Source organism: Mercenaria mercenaria, chromosome 2 (genome assembly GCF_021730395.1).
Source record: "Mercenaria mercenaria strain notata chromosome 2, MADL_Memer_1, whole genome shotgun sequence".
Taxonomy (NCBI): Eukaryota; Metazoa; Mollusca; class Bivalvia; order Venerida; family Veneridae; genus Mercenaria; species Mercenaria mercenaria.
In genome coordinates, this window is record NC_069362.1 from 88,514,418 (window position 1) to 88,542,269 (window position 27,852).

Here is a 27,852-nt window from a genome sequence, read left to right on the forward strand (position 1 = left end):
CTACCTGTCTGTTTATTTTCATCCATTTGATTTGTATAAAACCTAAAGTCGCAAGAACATACGGACACAAAACTTACTTGTAGGCATAGGAAATAGAGATCAATATAATTGCACTTTTACTAATCCTACCAGGTGTTCTGTATTACAAAAATGCTTCTATTGTGACATTTTGATACAAGCAAAACTGTATTATCTGCACTATTAATTACTTACTAGTATTTCATTTTGATATTGGCTTGTTAAAAGTTAATTTTTTACCATTTGTAAGTTGGCAGAATCATAGGAACCATGTTTTGATGGGTAAATCAAGCACAAATGAGTGAATCCTAAATGTTTTTGTTGTGCAAAAATGTATGATATTGTGTCTAAAACAGTTATCATTTTTCACTCAATTGTGTAATTGCAAGGGAAGTAAACTGATAGATATCTCTGCTTATAAGTACTAGCCCTAGGCAAGAGTTGACATTCTTTGTGGATCACAACTTTAGATTGAAAATTCAAACTTTTTTTATTGATATTAACAAAACTATCATAAACTGCACATTTGTTAAATCATTTTTGGTTATTTCAAGGACTTGTAAATCAATTTCTAGACTTTATTTAATTTATTACTATCATTGAAAATTTTAGGGTCTATGTAGGGATAATACACGTTTTTTTGTGTATTAACGTCTGCAGAAGCCCGCGGGATTGTTTGTGACCGAGACCGAAGGTCGAGGTCACAAACATATCCTAAGGGCTTCTGCAGACGTTAATACACAAAACAAACGTGTATTGTCGCTATTCTTGCATAAAAAAAAAAAAAAACATTACACGACGACTAAATGCATTGGTTTCATATGTGATGACTTGACGATTCCGGTACATTTTTTATTTACCATTCTTGTTGTTCCTGGAAACGGTAAACATGTTTTAAATATCCATAACCGGGGCACACATAACAACAACACTACTAAACGCGTGATTTGACGGTTTTTGAGCATCTTATTTTTTTTAGTTATTACAAACGTTACATTACACATAATTTTGCATATAACTTAAAAATTTGATAAACAGGAACACAATTATTTTAAGAATAACAACTTTACATTCGAATTATTTTGAGTACGAACAAACAGAGTACAGATGAGTACGAAGCTAGTGACTAGCTTTCGAGGTTTATTATATGAATTCTGCGAAATATCAGGTAAAAACAAACCGGCTGATAGTAACAAAAATCATTCATATAATACCTAAAAACGGTCAATAGCACAAGTTACACGCGATACTTATTTATTCACAGTTATTTACAATAACTGAACAGACGCTTTGTAAAGGGAGTAAACTCTAAGAGAAGCTAGTGCGTACATTGATGGGGGCAGTACGTTTGGGGTTGGAAACTGATACAGCTAAAAAACAAAGACAAATATCAAACTGGGAATGCCACGCACCAAAATCGCAGCCTCCTCAAAACGAAACCCACAGCACGCAGACGCGTGCACCCCCCCCCCCGCACACACACAGAGCCAACACATTAGGACAAAACGACAAACAAAGGAACACACACACACAAACACACACACACGCACGCACACACACACACACACACACACACACACACACACACACACACGCACAAAGCCAACACATCAGGACAAAACGAACAAACAAAGGAACACAGTGGGGCACCGCCTTGGAACGGCCAGTGGCAAAAACACCACTGGGGAGCTTAAACTGGTTTATGGTGCGCACCCAACCTCACTCTTACCCACACCATGTTCCAAAGACACGGGACAGTGTAAATAAAAGTAATCCCCTCCAGGTGAATCTCTTACACACGTAATGGAAACAAAAAGGCATGGCATGTAAAACACAAAAATGCCCGTGTATAAATATATAAAAAGCAAACCTTAAGAACCAAACACGTATGTACTCAATGCCTTTTCAGAAGACAGAGCAACAAGAGAAACACCTTTAAGGGCCCGGCGAAACAGGCAAGAAGACAAATATCAAAACAGTTCAGTCCTGGTAGGATTTATAAACTACATACTATGGATTACATTGTATCCATAATGCTACAAGAAGAGGTTATTATGGAAGAAACAAGATGCAGATGCCAAATATCAGTCTGCGCAGAAATACATACATACGCCCCTGGCAAAGCATTTCAAAAATAAAAATCATGTATTAACAGCACGTGAATTGCCTTGTTTGCACACGATTTTTCTCCCGTTTATACATGTGCGGATCCAGTGAAAAAAGTAGTTTTTATGCAAGAATCTCTATTACTTGTTGGTGTATAATTGTGCCTGTTTGTTACTTTAAGTACTGTATTGGCGGCTGTTTTCTTTGAATGTTAGATTAGCTCTTGTTTTTGTTTGAGCTGATACTACAAATATAAAACCATTTTACATACATGTATTTAGATTACGTATTTAAAATAATTTCTGGAAAAAAGGATGTTTCCATTATGCACATAAGACGTTACGATGGGCGGTCTGAAAATATCCGGACGTTTTGCTCTTTCTTAAGAACCGTTAAATATTTTTCAAAATTTCTTTATATTCTTTTTCGATCGAAGTATTCCCTATTGACGTCTATACACTTTTCCCCTTTTCGTGGGAGGTTTTGTATTACATATGCAAACCACGAAGTAGACTTACTGCTGATGTATCAATCTACAGTAGAAATCAAAGCCGTCTTGGTCTCATGTTAGTTTTAGCGAGCCTTTTTGTCAATTCTGGAAAGAAATAAAAGTCACAGGGGGCAAGGTCTGGGTAGTACGGAGGGAGGACAACAACTGCCACTTGAAGGTGTTGATAAGTTCTACTGTAGATGAGATAGTATGATGGGGACATTGTCATGCAAAAATAGGACATTTTTCTAGGCTAGCTTGAGACGCAACTTTTTCAGTCTATCTTTGAGTTTGTTTTTTTTCAAACTTATTTCTGAATAGTATCTAGCAGTCACAGTTTGACCTTTTAGCATGAAACAGGCCTATGTTAATCCACGTGAATCCCCAAAAAGCAACCACCAGTACCTTGCCAGCAGAGGGAGACAGCTTAAAGTTATTTGGCGGCGGGGAATCAGCTACTTTTCACTGCTTTGACTGAGCTTTTGTTTCAGGTTCAGCATAATGAGATATTTTCTGACCGCCCCTCGTATTAATATATCAGCTCATTTATAATTTATGGACACTACCAATTATGGAAATCGAAAATGAATCTCTTCTTATTTATTTCTTACGATTTTTAAATTCTCATGTATACGTTGTTGAACATGTGTACTCCCGTAGTAAAGGACACTAGCACAAAACGATTTGTGTGGGCTATTTTTAACTAATTGGTTTTACTATAGATGTTACAAGGCAAAAATGATGTGTCGTTGTTTATTGCTTGCTACTCACAAAAACAATGTATGTATATTTACAGCTCGTTTGTTTTCTTTGTAAATCCCCACCAGTCGTTTAAGTGTCAAAACCTGCTGGCCATGATGGGTTTACAGGTAAAGCGTTTGATTTATGTCAATGTTGTCAAGGCGGATCTAAGTTTTGTTTGATGATCCATGTTTTTAAACAACAATACCCGATCTCTACGATAGAATTACTTGTACTAAATTTCATATCGTTTTTCGCGTAAACAATTTGCAATGTTTTCGAGAAACAGTAATCATTTATATGGTAAATCACAACACGACATTAAAATGCAAGTCATCCTTTTCATAGATAGCATCTGGTTTAATTGATAAAAGCAATTTTATAGCTTATAGAACTGCATATTGCAACTGTGTTGCCGTGAACGCATTGTTTTACTTGATAAAGTTGAAATATATAATAAATCAGTTATGCTTTGTGAGGGAAGAAGTAACTTCATAAATAAAGTCTTCAAACACGGAAGTAATTATATGATTCTGTTGTTGCTGTTCACGTATTCGGTAAAGGACTTCTATTCTTGATTTCTATTCAAATTCAAAATAATTCTGTTGAAATTATGCACCAATCTAAAGTACTCCATAACTGATAATAGGAGCATAACAAAGTAAAACTAGAGCTGCTTTTGAGAAAAGCGCATGTCTCCCACAACTGCCTAATCAACTGAATAGTAAAAAAAGTCAGTAATTTTTGGAGCAAGTTTTAGGAAGAATGGTTCAGTATTTTTATGAGTCTAGGTGATTAGGATGAATGGTTTTTGAACCATGTTTTAGAAAGAATTGTTCAGCATTTTTATGAGTCTAAGTGATTCAGTAATTATGGTCAAGGGCATTAATTCCGAAGAGTCTGTGCCGATTTTGCTAGTTATCGAACCTGGCCGAGGACTTATTGGCAAACATATTTTGTTCAAATTTGGTGAAGATCGGATGAGAAATGTTCGACTTAGAGTGCGGACAAGATGAATGGTTTTCGAAGCATGTTTTAAAGTGAATGGTTCAGCATTTTAATGAGTCTAGGTGATTCAGTAATTATGTTCAAGGGCCATAATTCCGACGAGCCTGGGCAGATTTGGCTAGTTATCGAACTTGGCCGAGGACTTATTGGCAAACATATTTTGTTCAAGTTTGGTGAAGATCGGATGAGAAATGTTCGACTTAGAGTGCGGACAAGCTTTGTGACAGACACACAAACACACAGACAGGAGTAAATCAATAATTATGTCTCCCACACCACTGTGTGGTGGGAGACATGATTAATAACGTGATAAATCGCTGAAAACGATTTCGATGTAATAAATTTAAATTGTAATTTCGGATCCATATTTTTGAACAATTACAATTTTGAATAACTTGCATACTGAAAAAAAGTCACAAAAACATTTTTTTTTCAAATACGGCGAATTAATGGACGATATTACAATATTACTTTCGAAAGTGGATAGGTGGGGATGGGGATAGTGCTCGGGAAGAAGAGGGTAATGGCATAATGGCATAATACCTGAAGATATTTCGAATCACATGAATCTAAAAAGGAAAGGAAAATAAGTAGTTTTATGGTGTTCGGGGAGACAGTGGAAAGCAGACAGATGAACGGATACACGTGGTCATATACTTACAAAGTCTATCGAGATAAAATAATCTGTAATAAAGTTTATTCTTCTTCACACCGACACTGATATTTATTCAAACCCTTTTCTCTCAAGGCTCATCTTGGAGTCAGGGATAAAGGATATAAATTGTATTTTTTCAGAAAGTGCTATTTTAGTGGATTTTATGGCAGAGATGTTTATTTAAAGGAATCTAACGGCTGATGCCAGTCTAATGTATTCATTATTTCTGTACTTCCCATTAGATTTCATAGTACAGAATAACAAAATATATTCAAGAAAAACAAAAGAACAGAAACAATTTTCAGTCCAATTTGTATTCAAAAATGGGCGATGGGGAATTTCCTGGGTGGGGAATGCAGGGTGGAGGGCGTAAGTAATGCGGGTGGAGAAAGATGAAATAAGGGACAAATGAAGTATTAAGAATACAAAAATGAGTATCCTTTTTCGGAGATGTGGTGGTCATTTTGGAGCTTAACGGGAGTAATGCAGGTGGATGATGATGGGATACCTAAAAGTTAATATCAATAAATCAAAAGTGAAAAGGACAATTCGTCGGGGCAATGGGAAATTAGCACGGGGGATGACGATGACGAGAAACTAAGAGACAGTATCATTCAATAAACCCAAGAAACTAAAATATTAGCCTTTTGGTGGATGCGGTTACGATAGGGGTCAGACAAATTGACGAACATATGGGTGTATAACGAGATTTCTACATTTATCCTTAGTCTTCACAGAAGAGAATAACTAAACGTATTCAAGAACGACAAAAGAAACAGAAGCTTGAAATTTAATTTGTATTCCAATATGAGGCATGTCGGTGATAATGTGAGGTGGAAATGTCGGGGGAGGGGAGTAATACAGACGGGAGAGTGTACCCAGAGAAAAATATCAAGACCCTTGATTCGGGGAGGGTAGGCTATGTAGGAGCTCGCGGTAGAGTAATGTAGGTTGGGATGACGGTATATTATAAAGACAATAAAAAGAAGCTCAACAAAGCGCGGATATTTTCAAGTTGAATGATTTCTAACTCGGTTTTTGTCTTTTTAAAAGTCATTTTGTATTACAGTTTAACAGGACTACTTCACCAATAACACTTACGTGATTAGAAATGCATTAGGATTAATGATTGTTTTGCTCAGTGATTTTATTTGAGTATTTGAGTTATGTGACTTTGAAATAAAATCTATTTACTCTAGCAACACCGTTTTATCAACAACCATTTCATTTGCACATGACATGCAGTCATAAGATTGTATTTAAGATTATATGGGTTTTATTGGACATTGAAATCCAGAGTTATGTGCAATTGATTTATGAAAAATGCAATACATCACCATGTTTACACTTCATATTTGCATAGATCGTTTATACCTCCATCAAGTTTGATTATGAGCCATATAAGATTAATTAGATGAGAAATATGCCCTCTTCAATAATGAAAATGCCATATTGCACTGTTTACTCTTTAGCACCTTCATTTCCTCACTAATCCTAACGATATTGATACAGAATGGTTGTACTTCAGGTCATCTAGTCAGAATGCAGGTTAGGCTAAAATATTGAATGCCAGATTTAGTAATAATTTCAATGCATCATTTATTTGCAGTGTAACACTTGTTTTACTATAAACACAAACGTTGTATGTGAATTCATGTTTGAGTGTATACAGGTTGTAGCTTTATCATGTTGACCTTAGGGTAATCAGTTGAAAGACAAAGCCCTCTTTTTCTGCTTTGCATACATATCCTATCTACTCTTTCGTTTTTGTCCTATACATCACTCTACCACAAACATTCTACTGCTTTCTCTAAATGCACGTGTCTTTCTTTAATGCCTAGATATTACGTTCATCCTTCAAATGAATTGAAACATAATGCAGACATGTATTTTTTTAAAAGCAAACTTTGTTTTGTTTAATTTTATGAAGTTGGCTCTTTTTCGTTATGTACAAAACCGATTTATATGTTTATTAAATACATTAACTAGCCAAATGCCTAAAAAGGGTAACAAATCGGAAATATTGATATATGTCGTTCCGGATGTATTACTAAATGAAATGACAAATAGTGTGAATATAAGCTGAAAGTATGAAATAAAAAAGTATTGCCGCTAGATGTAAAATATATGACTTTGAAAAAGTATTGCCGCTAAATGTAAAATATATTACTTGGAAAAAGTACTGGCGCTAGATGTAAAATATATGACTTGGAAAAAAAGTACCGTACATAGTTCATCAATTTTTTTGTTAATTAAAATTGTGTAATTATATTCAAAATATTAACAATGATAAAAAATAATTCAACATATTTTGCTGTAGACAGTAGTACGAAATGTCCTGAAAAGGTACGAAAATAATTATTACCTTATTAGGTCCGTTTTATGCTTATCGATTTTAAAGATCCAACATGTATAAGTAAATAGAAACACTAGAACACATAGACTGCAAGACGCGTCAATATACTACTTGCAAGTATTGATATGCGATATTATTTATCTTAATTGTGCATTTACCTCATCGTATGTTTTATTCTTTTGCTTCAACGATTCAGAAAATTGTTTCACAGTGCTTCACTGAATTTAAACCCACCCTACGAAAACTATAAAAACGTTTATTTTTGGCGTGCCGATCATAATGAATGAGTTTATAATTGGCTATTGGAACTCGCATTTTGTACTGTTGTCTATTTCATTGAAATTTCGATGTCTTGATTTAACGAAAATTATATTAATCGAAATGATTTTGCATTTTCTTTGATCGAAAAGTTATATAAATATCACATATCTAACCAACCGAAAGACGACGGTTAAATATAGTAAGTGTCTTGTAAATAGGATAATTCCTTTTACTTTTTTTAAAATAAATAGTAGGGTAAGATCTCGGCATTGATCGTTTTTTAAAAGAACCCCGTTAACAGCATGCAGTGAATTGTAAGCACAAAAACATATCATACACAATTTATCTGTTGTCACATAATTTAGTTTTTGTCATTTAAGATGTCAACCATTCTTTCAAACCACTAAATAGTACGATTTTTCAGACCGCCACAAATAATCTCTGGGATGGTAGATGTAAATAACATGATTTATGACAGCTCTGTCTCATTTTGAATATTTCAATAAGTATCACCTAACAATATCCCTGTCATATTTCAGTTTCATTTGACTGGTTCTTTCCTTTCGTCTTTCACCATTGTCACCATCTATGCATAATCCGCTTTATCTTAACATTGAAATCAAGTGGAAAGATTTTAACATTTACAAATTAAGACATCAGGTAAATCATTTTACAGGACAGAATATTTGAACTGTTATAACTGATAACCTATACATTTAACTTTGATCATCAGATTTCAATAAAATCATGGATATTTTAACAGCATGTATAGCGTAGATATCGCATACATCTCCAAGCTAACTGTTTACGAAAATTTCTCATAACCTTTAACGCCATATCAATTTTGTTTCGACAAGCTTATAAATGTTAATGAGGCTCTGTTGTAAACGTACGAATAAACTGTGCGTGGAAGGGTATATGACATGTCTTCTTCATTTTGTCATTGTATCAGATAATGGACGAATACGTACACAATCATCATATTTTGATTAAACCAAAGTGATGCTCTTACAGTATTAGGTACACCCTCGCAAATCCCGGATCAGTTAAATCGCTAGCTGTTATTCTTGTACAGAGACAGGAAGTAAGGAATTCAGTAGATAAACCTAGCAGTAAATCGAGGATATGTTAGAATTGTGATATTAACAGAATCTAGCGAGAGTCAGAAAACTTTTTTACAAATATACCTACGTTCGGATGACCACAGTGACTGCAAATGATACAAATAGACATTTTCATATTTCAATACTTTAAAAACGAAATGCATTTTTTGTAAATAGTACGGAAATTAATTCAAGGGCATGCAAAACCAATTCACTGCATCATATTAACAAATGAAGTTACTCAGGATGGATTATAATGTCTTATTTTAGAAAGGACTATTAATTTTCCTGGCACTGACTAGGACATTCAAGAACACCGTATTTTAGTTTTTTCTTCTTCCAAAAATCTAGAATAAACGGTATTGAAATAATCATTTCAATAAATGACATACAATTTATTTTGCAGTTGCATCGATGAGGATGAAACCTTTATATGTAAAACCTAAAATATGTAAAATCTATTTACTTTAGTAAATTTGTTTGCAAGAAGAAAACGTGGTATTATAGTGATTCCCCAGACGATGTACTTTACATGTGGTACAAATTTTAAGACAACACCGTTTATTTACAGTATCCATTGTCCTGGAAAACAACATTAAATTTCATTACTGATAAGTAATTTGGAAATTTAAATGTTAGTTTGGATAACTTTCATCTATGTTATATACAAATTTATATAAACCATACTGGTTTCCTTACCATTCATAAAACATGCATATACTTTTTAGAAGACTATCTGTGAAATTATTAGTCTTATACCAATAGTAAAATGTATTTTATATGAAAATCAGTCCAAAGACAGAATGAAATCATCACCAACATACTTTCAGAAAAGACTAATAAGATAAAAAGACAATTAAAGTTAAGTCAAGATAACGCGAGTTATTAAGGACAGTGTCAACACTTCCTATAATAGGTCAAATACATGACAATTAAAAGCTACGATTGATACGTGTGACACAAAAGAAAATAGAAATTAACAACGATTTAACTTATTTTGCAGAGTCATACTAAATTGTACGCTCATTATAATGATATTGACACTGACTAGCTTTTAGACGTGATCAATGAGAATAACAAATCAAATATATAATTATGTAAAGGATTTTGTTGTTTATCAAATCGACTAACATGCAGGCATTTGAAGATCTATGATGGTACCTATTATATATACAATGTATAAAGAGTGTATACACAAAGTTTTGTGATAGTTTGTCAATCCGAACTAAAGTTATAAACCTGAAACCACATGTTCGATGGTCACAGTGACTTTTTTTTTATTTTTCATGTTTCAAAACGGTAAGGCCCCGACCGGGATTTGAACCGTCACCAATCCGTTCAAAATTACTGGTATAACGGACCAACGCTTTAGCCCACTTCGCGAGTTTTCAAAGTATATAGATTGAATTAAGTTATGTAGATTTGAATATGACCCTATTGACCCCAAACAAAATCCTAGTTTGTTTTTTTTTAGGCTAAGTTTAATTTCAATACAAATGTTATTGAGAAGCTTATTTCTATTTTAGTAACAATGTCATTGGCCTTGACTCCACCGAACCCAAATGCAAGTACAAGTTTGATCTGCTTTTTTCCATTTTTAGTAAAATGCCATTGGCCTTGATTTCACTGAACCCAAATACAATTTCAACATTGATCATACTACAAGCAACCTACATACTAAGTTACAGTTCAATACCTAAACCAAAACTAAAGTTTCTGAGCCGAAACTATATCCACATGTCGAGAAATGATGTACACTTTCCTCAAAACTAATTGTTTTTCTTTGTAACGTTTCTTTGATACAAAAAGTAGTTTTCTCATGTACTAAAACTCCGGTCAAAATGATGCTATAATAAAGCATGTCTTAATCCACCAAGCAAAGGCACACAGACAATTTGGCTGCTAAATAGAGGTGGCTACGTAAGAAACGTAGAAATTAGAATAACAATTCAATTTCGGAAGTTAGCTAACTGACTGCTGAAGTCATTTGACTGCTTAATACAAGTGACATCTTAGGCAAGTTCATTCGAACAATATATAAATATGGTTCAGCATTTACTTAGTTATATAGGATTTATTCTCTGTTATAATTTCTCACAGTTTATATATATAAACCGCTTGATGTTTACCAAGCAAATACAATTGCTTTTCGAAATGATAAATGAGTAAATCAGAAAGGCCAGACGATATTTGTAAGTACTGTTTACGGTGCATTGCGAAATAAACAGAACATAAATAATAAGTAGGAAAAATATTGATAACAATCAAAACCATAAATCTTCTTCTCTTTCTAATCTGCAGACATTACGATTATTATTGATAAACTATTTACTTATATGTCTCTACAAAGCAAATGACCTTAAATTAAACAAAAAATATGTGTTTGTTTTTTACAGAAGTTAATGCAATGCAGCTGGGATATATAGACATTGATAAGGAAACAAAATTGGTACATTTTGATAAAAAATATTGTGTAGGACAAACTTAAGTCTACGAATTTACAAGGCAGTGACTGCAAACCTTACATTACACATAGAATCAAAATATTTCAGTTGTGTTATTATATCTTGCTTATAAATAGAAATCTCTTAAACACAATATTATGAACATTTCATTTTGGAGTGTCTTTAAAGAAATAATATTACATTTGTTCATGAAATATATAGGCATGTTAAAGTAAGTGTACTCCTGCTCAGTAGAAATTATTGAACCATGGCAGATATGTGACGTACCTTTTTGTTTTTCTAATACATTCCATTCTTTAGAAGTTAAAGATCTCTGAAACAACAAAATGTTCAAATAATGGCGATCGTGGAAAAAACAAACGTTCTAATGTAGCACCACAACGCATGCTATAGATCACTCTTATCTTATATGACGACAAGGCGTATATAACAAAACCGTACCAAATCGTGCTTTGTGACTTATGAAATATTTATTTCGCCACATTTTGTGACGTCATAGCCTGGCGTGTTCATCAGAAATTGTAAACTACACAAAATTGCATTTTCAAATTAATGAAATAAAACGGAAGTCTATGATATGTCAATCTATACACTTTCACTAGAAATGCTAGAAATTCTTTTATTCCTATTATTAACCTCAATAAGTTTAGACAGTTAAAATTACAATGAAAGAAAGAATAATGTATTGCTCATAAAGGAATGTGATGTTGCTTTAGTAATATAGTAAGTATGATGTAACGTTTCTAAGACAATTGAAGATAAGATAGTCTTGATAATAAGATGTAATTTAAACATTCAGTTGTTTTAAATTAAAACAATGACACTCGCGGCATCCACGATGCTGGCATACTCTACGTTCATCAAATAGCAAAATGATTAATACCTAGGTATATCCGACAGTTTCGAAAGACTTTACGATCCTACGTCAAAGCGTACGTTTTGCTTTCAGTCAGATTTATCTTAATCGCATTTAAAATGAACAAAATGAACAAGCCATTCTGGCGACATTCGTATCATTTCTTATCTTTTCTTTTTACAGGACTGATGTGTCTTAAACCAAGAAAGATATGCAGACGTTTTTTTATTGAGACTGTTCACAACGATAATAATAATATGTGCAACGCCGTAACTTCACATACACCGGCTTTGGTATATACAATTAACCCTAGAGACTAAAAGTTCACCATTCCCACCATAGACAAAGTCTGCATCTTTCCAAAGTTCCGAAACTATATCTAACTTCATTTGTAAATTAAGCTATATATTTTTGCTAATAAGAAAATATAAAATATCGTTTGCATAGGGTAGTAATGATACCAAAACAAATAAAGTGGAATATACAAATATTAAGATACCACCAAAGAGAATGGAAAATTCTCTTGGTTCAACAAAAATTGTTCATTATTACCATTATTATTGTTTTAATTTTATAGAACTGAAAAGTGGCCCCTTAATACAAGTGTTGGTCTCTTAATAGACATTGCCTCTCGAACAAGTTTGACTATACTACAATTGAGGGATTTGATAACCTTGTTTTTTTCTCCCTACTTTGACATTGTTCGTCAATGTTTACGTTCAACTGACCTTGACAGCACATGAGAAAGATGAATATAAAGACTAAACAGCCTGTACATACTACCTTACTACATTTCATTCAAAAGACATTTTTGTTAACTTTATCAAACGCTTTCTTAGTATCAATGAAACAAGTAAAAGTATCTTTCTTAGTAGATTTATGAGTATTTTTCAATTAAGATAGCTGATATGCAAAACCAAATAACTTTTGCCTAAAACCGTTTTGCTCATCACAAAGGATTATTATTCATCTTCAACAACGCCATCAAAAGTTTTAGCGAATACCGTACATGATATGGATAATGGCGTTATTGGCCTATATTCCAGAGGATCTGAAACGTTATTATTTCTTTTTGGTAGTGGTTTATTGTGTTTTAGCACATCCTTAAGTATATTCTCCTTTTCAAAGGAAAACTTATTCGGTGTTGTTATATTTTCTGGTCCTTTGGGATCATGGAGTCCATTCAACATATTTGTAATAGAGTTCCGCCGCTTAAGCCGGTGCTAGCGGGCATGAGAGATGTTGCACATTACATTACCTCTCATGAACAGACTTAATCAAACAGAGTCTGCTATTTTTCTTCTTGGTTTCATTCTTTGCTTCCTAATGATCTTTTTACAGATTTAATTATGATTTCAAACAAGATGTCAGTACAGAAGTAATTTATTAAAATTGCTAACCGAATTTCATCTGCACCACAGAATTTCCCTAGTTTATTTTAATCTTCTAAGCCTTTTGTTTAATATCGTCCCAAGAAATAGGTTGTTAATCAAGGCTTGAACAAAAACTCAACATCTAATTGTCTAAATTTACAATTTATATTAATACATACGCTCGAATAGCGTTTTCACAACGATTATTTGTTTATTACTTACGAAAACAAAAGCAATTTATATTTACTCTCACTTTAATTTCATATAATTATAAAATACGGTTCACATATTAATTAGATGAATTTACTGGTTCTATGTGTGTTTACAAATTACCTACAAGAAAGCGGGAACATGTGACATTAGTACATTATCTATGTATAGTATGCACATTAATATAAAACAAATCACTAACATATGGTATCTTCATTGACCATTATCCTCCAACTAACTGTGACAATATGGTATATGCAGACATTTCCTGGATCTTTCTTACATTCGTTTATGTAAAGGAATAAAGTGAGATCAAATGTAATTAGCCTGTCTGCTAGAAGGGTCAGCAGATACACTTTCCTATAAACTGAAGTTCTACACATGTGACGCATTGACAATCCTGTTAACCAGATAAACGTTCATCGAAGACGTAATGATGCATACCGTGTCATATATCATCTAACACTTGTAACGACAAAGTGGCAATATTCGATACTAAATTCATTGATTTTGACATGCTAGAGAGGATCTCTTGTCAAAATAATTACACCGCATCTAAGTGTATCATCAGATAGTATGCAATATGAAAATGCGTAATTAGAGCTAAATTGATGTTTTTATAAGCCTTATCTAAACTATTTCAGTTACAAACATTTAAACACATTCTTTCGTAAAGTGTGTATCAACTGGGTGGTCGACATTTCAGGAGTGGCGCGTCAATGTCGATTGTCATTTAACAGAGATAATTGTAAATCGTACATTTCAAAAAAATATTTCGTAATACTACATTTATGGCATTCTTTCATAATGTGAATATTTATTGATATATTGTATATTCCTAAATGAATATGTGTTGTTTTTTTTAGTTTCTTTAACATTTAATTTTAGAATTTACAATCAGAGGAATAAATTGATTAGGGTATTTTCATATTTTATTCAGCTTTTTTAAATGCTTCTAGCCTCATCTCATACAGCAGCGCTTTGCTGACCTGACACAATTTTTGTATAAATTGAAACCTCTATACAAGCAATCTGTTCCAAACAGTATCTTTCTCTCAATTCATAACGAATATTTTAAGAAAAATTCATAACGTTTCAGGGTGAGGGTATGTGCATAATTGGCTGCCTACACACATTCCTCCCTGCAGCATTCAATTCCTGTGCCACTGCAGCGAGTTCAAATGTATTTTGAAATTAGTAAATATGTCAAAGATTTAAGCAAAATATTGAAATGATAAAATTATAAAAAATATCAGTAAGTCTTTTGATTTGTAATATTAATAAGAATACCGAATAAATCGGTATATATATATATATATATATATATATATATATATATATTAGAGAGAATTTATACGAACTAAATCACCACCACAATATACCAGACCAATTACGGCAAAGCGCATAGAAGTACAAACGAACAAGCACATGGCAAAGCGCCTAGCAGTACAAACGAACACGCACATGCCACAGCAAATCCATTAACCCAATAAGATTAGTTTTGATGCTGCTTTATATACGAGCCCGAGCTGTACTACACATTCGCACTCGTTCAACATTTGCGTATATATATTCAAATCTCTGTTTTCATGTCTCACAAATCAGTAGTAACATTTTAGTCTTTTTAATTGATTGGGACCAGATGTATATAGTATTTAATGAATTACGTCCAATAATGTGAATTGAATTAGTTTGCTTGGGGAGAGGATAATATATTAACTCTAAAGCCATAGAATCCAATACAATTACAGTAAATTGATATCGATGTTTGTTTGTCTACTTAACTTTGCAAAATGGCGTTTTACGAAATGGTTACAGTCTTTGTATTGACATATATTAAGAGTGAAATAATTTGTATTGAAACATTTAGCTTTGAACATCGTAATAATGAGAAGGACATGATAATACTTTTAGCTGCTTGTAAAGAACGGAACTAAATTTGCAAACTTAATTTAGACGAAGGACTTCACAATAACGCTTCTTTTGGTCAGACAGTCAATACTGTCGTTCAAAATGTGTTTGCACTATTTATAATGCGAAATGAATAAAAAGGTTAAATCTCAGTCTTCAGGCATTATTTTCAATCAGTGTCACGGATATTTTTGTAAAGTTTTATACACTCATGAATCTAAAATTGCAACATGCTTTACATTAAACAATTCTGGTGTTATTCCTATGCTTTTAAAGAATCTTTTTTATAGATTTTATTTTAGTAAAGATTAAGTTTTACATGCATATTATATATCAAAAGCATCATAGATATCTGACATTGTATACACTCCAGACTGACTATGGTTAGATATCACTAATATATATTGTTTTTACTTGCCATGATAGAGGTAAGAGGTCAGCTTAATTTGAATATAAAAAGACCATTTCAAGTATTTCTTATGATTACGTCTTTTTAGGGTAAGTGGAACTATCTTCTATAATAAATCATAAGGTATATCAAATTTAACTATATCCATGCATAAGTAAATTATACAGAAAAGACGTAGTGAAGCTACCCACGCTGTCAACGAGTTACATTTGTTAACAAACACGTTTCCGGCATAACAACACCATATATAAGACACAAATTTAACAGTGGCGGCGGGAGTGCTTGCCTTCAAGTTTAGTATATATTGTTGTTGATTTATCATTCGTCACCAAATGAAATAAAGTTTGAGTGTATCAGCATTTCATCAGCTCTTATACAAAGTGTATCCATTTTCCTTTTACTACTGATACACTTAAATGTACAATGTATGCCACTAAAGATTTTTTTTTGAGTATTACAAAAGGTCATACGTCCACGGTTTTTCTGACCATCAATATTTCGAATAGTTGCATAAATCATTTTCGTTTGGCTACAGATATCTCATGCGGGAAACAAATTGTTTCATCGTTTTCTGTTTCAAAATATAACTAAATTGTATTCATTTTTGTCTCACTACGTAACACATCCAACCGTAAATAATAACTTACAGTTTTTGTTTTAAACGTTTGACTATTTTTACTTACTTTATAAAAGGATTACCAAGTGACCAATATAAAAGCTACATACGAGGGCCATTCTAAAACTAATGACAATATGCAAAAATGTGATCGTCTATATAGAGCTATATAGCTACCAAATGTTGCAATTAAGAACTCGCAATGTCAAAACGGCTTTGTATTTCATATTTTTTTAACTCAGTGGGTACTGTCGTACAAATTTCTACACCGTCAGGAAAGTCAGTCACTGGAAAGTTTTATAGAGATAAATTACTGAAAGCTGTCAAACGAGAATACAAATCAATGCGTCCAAGGACTAATCTTCGCAGTCGCCAGTTGATCCATGACAACGCTTCGTCTCGCAAAAGTTTCATCGTTCTAGAGATGGTACAAATCACCTTCTCACAGATCGAAGTCCTCGTCACTGTTTCTTCTTTCCAAGGATAAAGAAAATGCAGGCTTGGCGCAAATATGTTTCGAAAAAGCACTTGGGAGTTGTATTTTCAGTTACATAAGACCATACCAAGGGGAGACTAATCTTGCTCAGAGAATCATCTGCGTTCATTTCATGGAAAGTTCGAAACTATCAGTTTGATTTAAGATTAAACAAACCAATATACAAAAAGTATATAACGACAACGTTGACTTTGATGTTGATTGAGCAATTTTATATCTGTAATGATTACTCATACAGCCAACTGTTATACAAGTACAATGTTTCTTCTTTGACGTATATTGCACTTTCCATAACCTCTCATAAACAGACTCAATCAAACTGCTATTACTTTGCTTTCTATGCTTTCAAATGATCGTCTTGTAGATTATATCAAATCCCTTCCAGGCATTATTTCCAGATTTAATAGGTAGAACTTCCGATCTTTCGTAAGCTAACTGGATGGCTTCCCCACATGAAAGACATCTAAACCCCAAGCATGGTTCCAAACTCATGGCAATGATGGGCAATTAAGTGTGAGCCCTTGAAATTATACTGACTGAATATATTGACCAATAGGACCGCATGTGATTGCAGGATTATTAGTAAAATTAATACACATATATAGTAACCTCATGCAACCGTATATTTTGTAAATAGAAACGCCTAATCAACAGATAAATGACCCTAACCCTAATAGGAAAGGTCATTTTGGAGTAAACAAAAGGTTGAATAACCAGGAATTATAATAAACGTATGTAGAATTCTTTAATTCATTACATTACGCGAAGTGATCTTTATAACTATCGCGATTTGTTTCTGACGACATTTGCTTGTTTCGTAGCGAAATTTAAATCCAATTCTGGTTTTAAACCAAGTCATTCAACACTTGGCCATGGAGGCATGTTTGTTTATGAACCAGAAATCATGGGAAACAAAATTGAAAAGTCACTTCCTCCGATCTTATTAACATCCAGACACTTATCATACTTTAATTTGGAAACAAGGTTATCTCTTAAGTGTATACTAGACTAAGTATGTAACGCAAATTCTAACAACAAAACGCCACATAAATGTAATAAACTTTCTAGCAATGGAAGTAATAGCCTTATTTTCTGTATATAGTGATCGTTTTACAATAAGAATTGAATTAAATCTTGATTCCATTATAATGCAATATAAATTGTAAATTTATAATCTATATAAGACACTTGTTTTAAACACTTGGCATATCATCCTTCTTGCATAATCTTGAAATATCAAAACAGCAATAAATGCAAAATCATAAAATCACTATGTTTATATACCCACTTGTAAAGAACTTTATAACACAAGAACTTGTATTTATAATACATACGATGTATTTGTGTTAATTTGTTGACCCCGTTTTTGTAGAACACATGTCTAAAAGTGATAATTTAATCATATAATCACATGTTATGTTATATATGTTATGATGCTTTCCGGTTATATCATATTTATTGTATCGCCATATTTGTATATATGCTTTGTTATTCCTCATGGGTCTCTGACCTTCTGGAAGAAATGAAATCAAACTTGTCAAACTTGTCAAACTATATTAATTATTGTACAGCATGTGTAAAATATAAATAGAATAATATACAAATGTGGTTAGTGTGCTAACAGTGCCAATTACCATGCCATTCATAAATGCCTTATTCTCGAACACAAACATAGTTGAAAATATATGTGATACCACTGTCCAAAGTTACGGAAATATTTCGTGAAAAACAAAACACTGAAAATAATCAATTTACTTTCTAAGCAGTTACGAATAGTCATGCCGTAAATGTATTTATAAAATGGGAAACATGTACTATATTCCAAATTTATGCAATTATAAAATAAATCAATCTGGATCTCTTCCTTTTTGGTCCAAAATTATATCATTGTATCCGCCTAATAACGCTTATATTATCTTCAAAATAAAATCTTTTAAGTAAGAGGTAATTCAAAAATAGAGAAACTGGAGAAAAAATGTTGCGCACAAATGAAATAACCAGTATCTGAATGTTGATTTACAGTAATTGCTGTAAAACGTCCACATGTACAATGTTACACTCGAGTTAACGGACATGTTGTGGTATAACTCGATTATTATGTTTGTTTTAATTAGCTCGTATTTCAGATGTGAAACGTGGTAGTACATATAGTACGTTAGCCTATACAGCTCCCAAGCATTTTGAGGTATTGAATGTTTTTTTCAGTCAGGTTTCCGTCGACACTTTAATATGTTGACATTTTAAATTTCATAATTTAAATGCAGGCGTGTTATTTAGCAATTTAAATTATCAACGACAGGCATGCACAGTCTGTACATATAAATCTAGTTTTATACCACTCATACGGTGTTAATGGAAATTTCTTCAAATTAGTAAACTTACCATTCCTCTCCTATAACTCCAGGAATGGAATAAGGAAATCAAGTGTGAAACATGGACGTGATTATTTTTGTGTTAAAGACGAAATGCCGATACAGCGAGTCTAGAATATCAGCCAAAAACACAGTTACTTGTATACCTTAATATTTGTAAGAAATGTTAACTATAATAATTTACGTCTTCTACCAAGAATATAATAATACGAGGAAAATGTAATAATGATATCACAATTTGTTTTGTTTGTTTTCGTCACACCGAGAAAATTATAGTTTATATGGCAACTTTTGAGCTTTTAATGGTGGAGGAAAAGCCTGGTAGCCCCACCGCGTATTGTTTTATCGAGGGCGGGTACGTGTTGTAAAAGTCTGAACAAGACAATGATTTGCAAATTATAATCAAACAAAATTGTTACTTTGGGAAACCGTGCAGGCTTTATTCAATCAGCTCTTAACAAGATAAATGTAAAAACCTACGGCGGTGGTAGACACCCACTTGTACGTTAATCATATTTTGAAATGGTAGTGTCTTACTATCTATAATTAATTGTTTCGACCTTTGACTTCATTAACGACAATATTGATAAGAGATAATTATTATCTTTTTCTCAAACGAATCATAAAATTTTATCACAACATTGCTTCATTGAATCTTTACCAACCCTGTTTTATTGTACGGCACGTTATCGAAGCGTCCTGGTGCCAGCAGAGATATTTAAATTTGGTTTACGTACGACTTACTGTCTCCTACGTAGTAGTTAATATCTCCTACGTAGGACATAGTATCTTAGTAACTCATACGTAAGGGTTCCCATTTTGCGGCGCTGCAACGTTCTGTGGTCCAACTTGCGTTTCCGGTACAGGTGTTAATTGAACATTGCTGTTTGACTTTTGATGATAATAGGCATTAATTGCAATATTTAATTTATTTTCTAAGCTATTTATATTCTTGTATTTTATGTGTTGTCTCGAGAAGGGGCTTAAACAGATAACTTTTCATTGAATTCCGTGAAATAATCTCTTAACCACTGTTTCTAACCAATAACAAAAAATGTATTTAGATTGACCAGATTGCATGACACGATTATCAATGTTTTATAAGATTTAGTAAGTTTTAACTAGTCAATTATTCTTTTATCTAGTCACTCTGATCAAACAAAATTGTAACCGTTATTTCTCATGAAATTAGCTCCTATATTAAAAAAATAGCCTCTACTGTAAAGAGCAATAAAGGGGAATAAATCATGTTTACCAAGTTACTCGTCCTTAATTTATTCTCTCTAGGCATAAACTTAACAAAACAAAGGATAACCAGATTTAATGACTGAAACCTACAAATACGCCGTGATATTCCGTAATTAAAAGATTTTACTGTCAAAAAAATGTTTCACTTTATTTAAACACTATTCTATTCTTCCTCTTTTTCACAACATATACACTATATAGAAGATACATGTTAAAGAAAGCAAAACCATCGGACCACAAGTTGATTTGATATTTAGTTTTTCGAAAACTATTATTGAGTGTATTCTCGGGAATAGATCACAAAATTCAGTAGGAAAAAATATATAAAAGTGGGCTAAATATAGTACTGTAATTAAGAGAAAAGATACAGTAATTGAGACTCAGAGAGAGAGAGAGAGAGAGAGAGAGAGAGAGAGAGAGAGAGAGAGAGAGAGAGAGACGAATATTTGAATTTTATATGAATAATGAGACATGTGCAAGATCCACATCCCTAGCTGAAAGGTCAAGGTCACTTTCGGCCGAGACGGAACTATTTTTTCTGTTCTAGATCGGTATATAACCAGTCAGGCGTTCAATTCATACGCATCTGAACTCTGTCAGAGTTCCCACGGTCAGGGAAAGTCGGTGAATTTTGTAATTAGTCAGGGAAATTAGGACTTTGGGCAAAAGTCAGGGAAAAGCCAGGGAAATTTGGAGTTGTACATGCGCGAATCCAGCTTATTTTCTCAGAGGGGGTCCGACCCCCTCCCCCACCCGGAAAACTTTGAAAATTAGCGCTTTCTGCATTCTGGGCATTTTAGGAGCATTTAAACACTTTTCTACTGCAATTTTATATACAATATACCCCTTATTTTTATAGTTTTATGTGCGATCCTGTTAAATTTGGGGAAAATGATAAAATCAAGTTTTCTTCAAGGTAGAATTCTTAGTTTCTTTTAGATAATTGTTATAAATATTAATTATGTCGGGATCGTATGAAGCAGCAGCAGCATATACTTTGAATGCGGTCCTAATATTGCCTTTTTGGAAAAAACAACAATATTTTCTTTCCTTCTTCTCTTCTTTCCTTTTTCAAGGATTTCCCGGGGGGGAGGGGGGGGGGTCCGGACCCCCGGTCCTGGATTCGCGCATGTTGTAGGTCGAAGGTTTAGGAATCAGTTTTAACATTAGCTAAAAAGATAACATTAGCTTAAAAGATCTAGCAGTGTTTTAAAGCTACCTCTGTGAGCAAAATTATTAAGGCACCTTATTTGAAAGATTTAGCTTGTAAACCTTAACCCTAAGACTGCACTGCCTGGTGACCACGTTTGTGGCCCGACTAATTAGTGTACTAAAATTGACAGAGGTCTACTTTTCGAAACCTGTTCATTTTAAGACCGATGTCGAATGTTTTATTCATTATCTAATTGCTAAAAAGAGTTTTGATGAAATTGAAATAGTTGTTATTTTGTGCACATATAGACGTCAGTTCCACCATGACTTCGTCCACGTGATATTTCGCGCCATACATTTTAAATGTATAAACTAACTGACTATTTTATTAAAAATAAAAGTAAGCATTTGTTTTTCATAAGAATAAAGGATGAATAGTTCAGGAAAATATAATTTCTAAAACACTCGCCTTTAAATATAATTACAGACTCCCAATTACTACTCAATCATTTAGTTTAATCATATTTTATTGTACATATATACAGAAACATAAACAACAATCACACACATCATATATGTCATATATTCAAATGGGTTAGACTAAAAGTAATGACAACATTATCGAGGGCCCTTCCCAGACTACTCAATTATTGAAACGTTATGTCGTGCTAATATTAGAAACATCAACGTTCGTAAAGCTCGGCTGTCTTACGGACAGCTCTTGTTTTTAAATACAGGTAGGAATGGTATCCTCAGGTGCATTTATTAGTGGATGTACTCCCCTCAAATTAGGGGGTGGGGTCCCTGGATCCGGGCATGTTCAGAGATGATTTTAATAAGCCTTTCAAAAGGAGAAACAGTTATATGCGAAGAAACAGTTCTATCATATTTCAATGAAATTTTACAATAGACATATTAGAATCGAAATAGTTCATAGCAAAGCTGTGTTTATACACTCCGCAGATTATGCATCGTCCGAAATATTTTCTCGGTATACGCCCTCGTAAAATTATTACGCTCGGCGTATATAAATAGTGTTGAAACACGGTTTTGCTGTAAATCATTTCTTAAATATAAACTCGCGACGGCTACGTCGACGCCTGGATTTAGTACAATAGCCCTCCTTATTCTTCGAATAGTCTAGTTAAAATATTTATATTGGCGTCCGTTAATATTAAATATATAACTAATATCCATGATCTTTTGGATCAATTCTCGCACATGAGCAAAGGGTTACACTAGATGCGTTTACTGGTTCTTTAAATTGTTAAACATTGAAATTGTTCCTGCTTTGCTAATACTGAGATTAACAATGAATTGATTTAAAGACACTATTTAATATGTTTACAACAATCAGTTAACAGTTATAAGTCATTTTCATGTTTTACAAATGAACATGGTCAACTTGTTTGAAATAACTTGTAAATAACGGAGTAGGGTCAGGCAATGAAAATTAGCCTGTGCGTCGACAGACTTCGCCTTATATTGGTTGGTCTTGCATTTAGGCCTAGTCCTGGTGAAGTTCGTTTAATATTTCCCATCGGAGAAATTGGTACGGCAGTGCAGCATCGTCTGCTGTTTTGGCAGGCATCAGATTATGGTCCGACATGATGGTGGTACACAGTTCAAACACCGTTTCGTCGCATGTAACATTTCCCTTTTGAATACTTTCCTCAAGACACAAGTTCACCTGTGCTTCAGATGTACGACAAAGGTAATCCTGACAGCCGAACATAGCAGGACAATGATACATCAAAAATGGTCTTCCGTATGGCTGGTTTGGATTGCTTGATGGTCTTATACGATGGTTATTCCACAGTTTAACTATAGAGTTAAGTTCTTCCTGAAAAAAATATATAGATAAAAGTATAATGGCGAAAGAAAGTAATTAAGATGCACGCTACATATATGCCTGTATTTACACTTTTTAAGACTTCGCACACACTTTTATATGTATTTGTTAACACTCCTTTTAAAACTCTATTAAGTTTCAGTGGAATCTGAAATGTTAACTTTTTACGTTACGTCAGTTTCAGTATATCGTCACGTTTAAAAGTTCTTAAGCGACGATAATTTCAACTTCACTCACGCTTCAAAAAAAGATATGTACCATTTATATAATAATTAAAAGTGAGTATGCGTAAGTAATTAAAAGAGTACTGTATTGGATTTACATTGGAAAATATGAATTCGTTCTTTTGCGGAATGATACTGCGCTCCAAAATTCGACCAATATTTCCGTTGCAGAACTCGTGCATAAAGAATACATACCGATATCTACACGTATAATGTATATATGCAAAGATAATAACCTTTTTATCACATGCATATCTGCATGTATAAACGAAATGTGAATATTATAAATTTGTTTCATAGTCTGATTAAGGCTAACAGTACTGAAATAATTAAAATAATTAATGCAATGACACACAGCAAATTACGTTACACACCCGATATGAAATTCAGGCGTCCGTGTATTGAAAAATATTGACGTTTCTGGTACCATTGTAACTTACCACAGGCACGAGTATCGGACCTGGGACAAAAAATATGGCCTTGTTTACATCCTGAATGAGTCCAAAATGAAAACTATGTAGTAAAATATTGGCCGCTTCAAAAGATACTTATGTCTACTGAAGGCCAGAATCTCGAGAATCGAGCCTGCGAGCGATGGGTTCACTTCCCGAGCCGTTGTGAAATAAAGTCTCTAGAAAATTGAGCAAACTACCTATTACAATTTCTCATGTACAATTAGCTACAAAATGAGACCAACCCCAAGTCTCTAGTCCTCCCCGTTCATGAAATATCTATCAGAAAACGAGTGCCTTTCTGCTGCAAGTTCCAGGTAGATAGAAATGTGGCACAACGAAACAGTACGAAATTACGGACTAAAAGATGTTTGTCAGCCTAGCACGGATCAAATTCATTTGCCATGAATAGCAAGTATTACTAAATATGTAAATTATGGCCACTCACCACCGTCAGTAGCATCTGCTACACGCGATATTTACTTTTTTATTTTTCCGTCGGTCTTTCAATTGTATTCTCCGCCATTGAAACAGATATGATAATATCCGAGTAATTTTGTACGAAACGTTGTGGTTCTGTCGGAGGTGTGTCGCTATTGGCCAATCAGAAATTGAGTTTAAAAATACTTAATGAATAATTATGTTCATTGGCGTAGCATTCAATTGAAAGACCGTGGACAAATTTGAAACGCAAATATCGCGTGTTTGAGATGCTACTGACGATTTTGAGTGGCCCTAGTTTATGTATTTAGTTATACTTTTTAGTATTCTTTTTATTGAATTTGAGCCATAATCGGCGGACAGCTATACTTTAGTCTATGTTTACGTACCGATTCTTTGTGCCGCATCTTTATCTTCCAGGGACTTTCAGCAGGAAAGCATTCGTTTCATGAACGGAAAGGGCTAGAGACTTGGGGTCGGTCTCATTTTGTAGCTCAATGTATACGGGAAACAGTCTAGAGAATTTATTTCACAACGGCCCGGGAAGTGAACTCATTGCTCGCAGTCTCGATTCTGGCATTCAGTAGACATAAGTATCTTTTGAAGGGAGCTCAAATTTCACTACATATTTTTCATTTTGAACTCATTTAGGATGAAAATAAGGCCATATTTTTGTCCCAGGTCCAATACTGGTGCTTGTGCCTGGTTACTAAATTCTAATTACTATATTTTAACACGACCAGCAAATAATTAACTTACATACAAGTAGAGCAAAATCTGTTTCTATATAAAGTAACATCATTATACGATGAACGATATAATCGAAAATCCGTGTAGAAAGGTCAGAAATCTGTCATATGTTTCATAAAACAATTATAGACGTACCTGAATTAAGTCCATGAAACAAAACTGCAGAACAGCCTTATCAAGGAAGCTACCGTTGAAATCACCAGTACTTTTCAGCATTGTGAAAAAATCTATCCAGTACTGAACATTTTATAATTCGAAGTATACCTCACCAACGCTCAATTCTTTGATTATGGTTACTTGATCCTTGTAAAAAAACAGCTGTTTGTTAACTGTTCGTCTCTCTGACCCCTAAGGAAAATGACCATCTGTCGAATGCAAACATTCTCGGTGCCATAATCTGACCTAGCAAGCGTTGGACAGCCTTGCAAATGTTTCACAGCATTCATAAAATAACCAGCAATTATCTTAGGATCGCTGTTTGTTTTGTGCACCTCAAGCCATATTATGAAACGAGAAAATCCATCGGTAGCTCCATTGATACACAGCCCGTATGGTTTGAATTTATCATACCCGTCGATATGCCATACATAATTAGGTCCAAGATTCAGGTACATCCGACGTTGAAGACCAGTCCTCCTTCTCTGTTCAATACCTTCTTTTTCACAAATATGCATCATCAGGCGAACTATTTCCTGTGTAACAACATATCTCTCTTGAAGGAGTTTCTGATGCATCATCTTGTATCCAAGTTGTCTGCTGGATGTCATTAATTTTCCATGACATAGAGAGCAACACTAAGTTCAACACTTTTATTTATGCGTCTTAATAACTTCATACGTGACAATATCCGTTTAAGGCTTCATAAAGAAACTTTAAACCCATTTATTTTTTTCAAGACAAAGTAATATTTCACGGTATTTCATACCAGATGCAAAATATGTTTTTATAAAGTCATCCATGCCGTGTAATTTTAAATTACACACGTTTCCTTACTAAACAATAGTACACACTAGTATATTGTTCCACAGCGCATGCTGGAGAGTCTTTTAGTCAGTGACATACGTACGAGTTACTAAGTCCTACGTAGGAGATACTAACTCCTACGTAGGAGATACTAATTCCTACGTAGGAGATGCTATGTCCTACGTAGGAGATACTAAGTCCTACGTAGGAGATACTATGTCCTACGTAGGAGATAGTAAGTCCTACCTAGGAGATACTAAGTCCTACGTAGGAGATACTATGTCCTACGTAGGAGATAGTAAGTCCTACGTAGGAGATACTAAGTCCTACGTAGGAGATATTAAGTACTACGTAGGAGATACTATGTCCTACGTAGGAGATAGTAAGCCGTACGTACTCTCTGCTGGCACCAGGACGCTTCCATAGCATGTCAATACGAATATATTCATGCTGTATTTGTGTGGTGTTTGTTTGCTGCGAAGAGCATTATTTTGATAAATCATTTTGTGATGCACTTTATTGCAAGGTCCAATGTACTTTATTGCAAGGTTCAAAGTATTTTCTTGCAAAGTCCAATCGATACTTCATATCATACGAAATAATGACACAAAATTATATAAAGTCTTGATAGCATGGAATAACCGATAATGTGCTTTGTCTGTCACAAACAATTTTACAATGATACTGCTTACATACACGCCTTTGTCATATATTAAAAGAAATTTAATTACAAAACTCTCTGTTACAATTTCGCACGCACAACAAAATAAACTGCACGAAAATTAATAAAAGCAAAAACAGTAATAACATGTATCTTCTTCTTTTTATAATGCATCTATTTAGAGATTTTGTTCTTTTCAAAACAACTCAATGGACGTTTATTCTGCTTTCTTATGTTTGAAAACATTTGTCTAGGAATATAACATCTGATATATTAAAATTTGTCAAACACTCATTTCACAAAAAGATAGTAAAGGTGTTGTATTACCGCCTGTACCATAATACATTCGGTGAATTATTTAGTAAAAAGGAAATATAGAAGGAAGGGACAAGGATACGAATTCACAAGGCAGTTAAATCTAAACTAACAATCTAATTCATGAAAACTAGAATTAATAGCCTGTCATAGAAACCATATAAAGTTTAATATGTTCCATACCAATATACACTCCTACATTTATACAAACACATGTCCGGGGTGAATGTCATTTAATCATACAATATATCGAGGGTTCAACGCAATAAGGGCGTATCTACATTTAAGAATCATATGTAGATACGCCCTTATTGCGTTGAACCCTCGATATGTGAATGTTAATTTTTT

At 33.6% G+C, this 27,852-nt stretch overlaps 2 protein-coding genes across 3 annotated transcripts in view; both read right to left on the reverse strand.

The window, feature by feature from the left end:
- The window catches only part of LOC123564527 (receptor-type guanylate cyclase Gyc76C-like), a 365,429-nt gene that overhangs the window by 328,178 nt on the left and 9,399 nt on the right, over positions 1 to 27,852 (reverse strand). The gene's annotated exons all lie outside the window — the stretch shown is intronic.
- LOC123564529 (uncharacterized) lies at positions 22,395 to 26,706 on the reverse strand. Of its 2 annotated transcripts, none has more exons than XM_045358182.2 (2): positions 25,701 to 26,706; positions 22,395 to 23,689 (listed from the first exon to the last, which is right to left on the reverse strand). In XM_045358182.2, the coding sequence occupies exons 1-2, from the start codon at positions 25,779 to 25,781 to the stop codon at positions 23,354 to 23,356; spliced, it is 417 nt and encodes a 138-aa protein (XP_045214117.2). In that variant the 5' UTR covers positions 25,782 to 26,706; the 3' UTR covers positions 22,395 to 23,353. The 2 variants fall into 2 exon arrangements, with proteins under 2 accessions (XP_045214117.2, XP_045214118.2); XM_045358183.2 differs by lacking the exon at positions 25,701 to 26,706 and adding an exon at positions 24,823 to 25,092.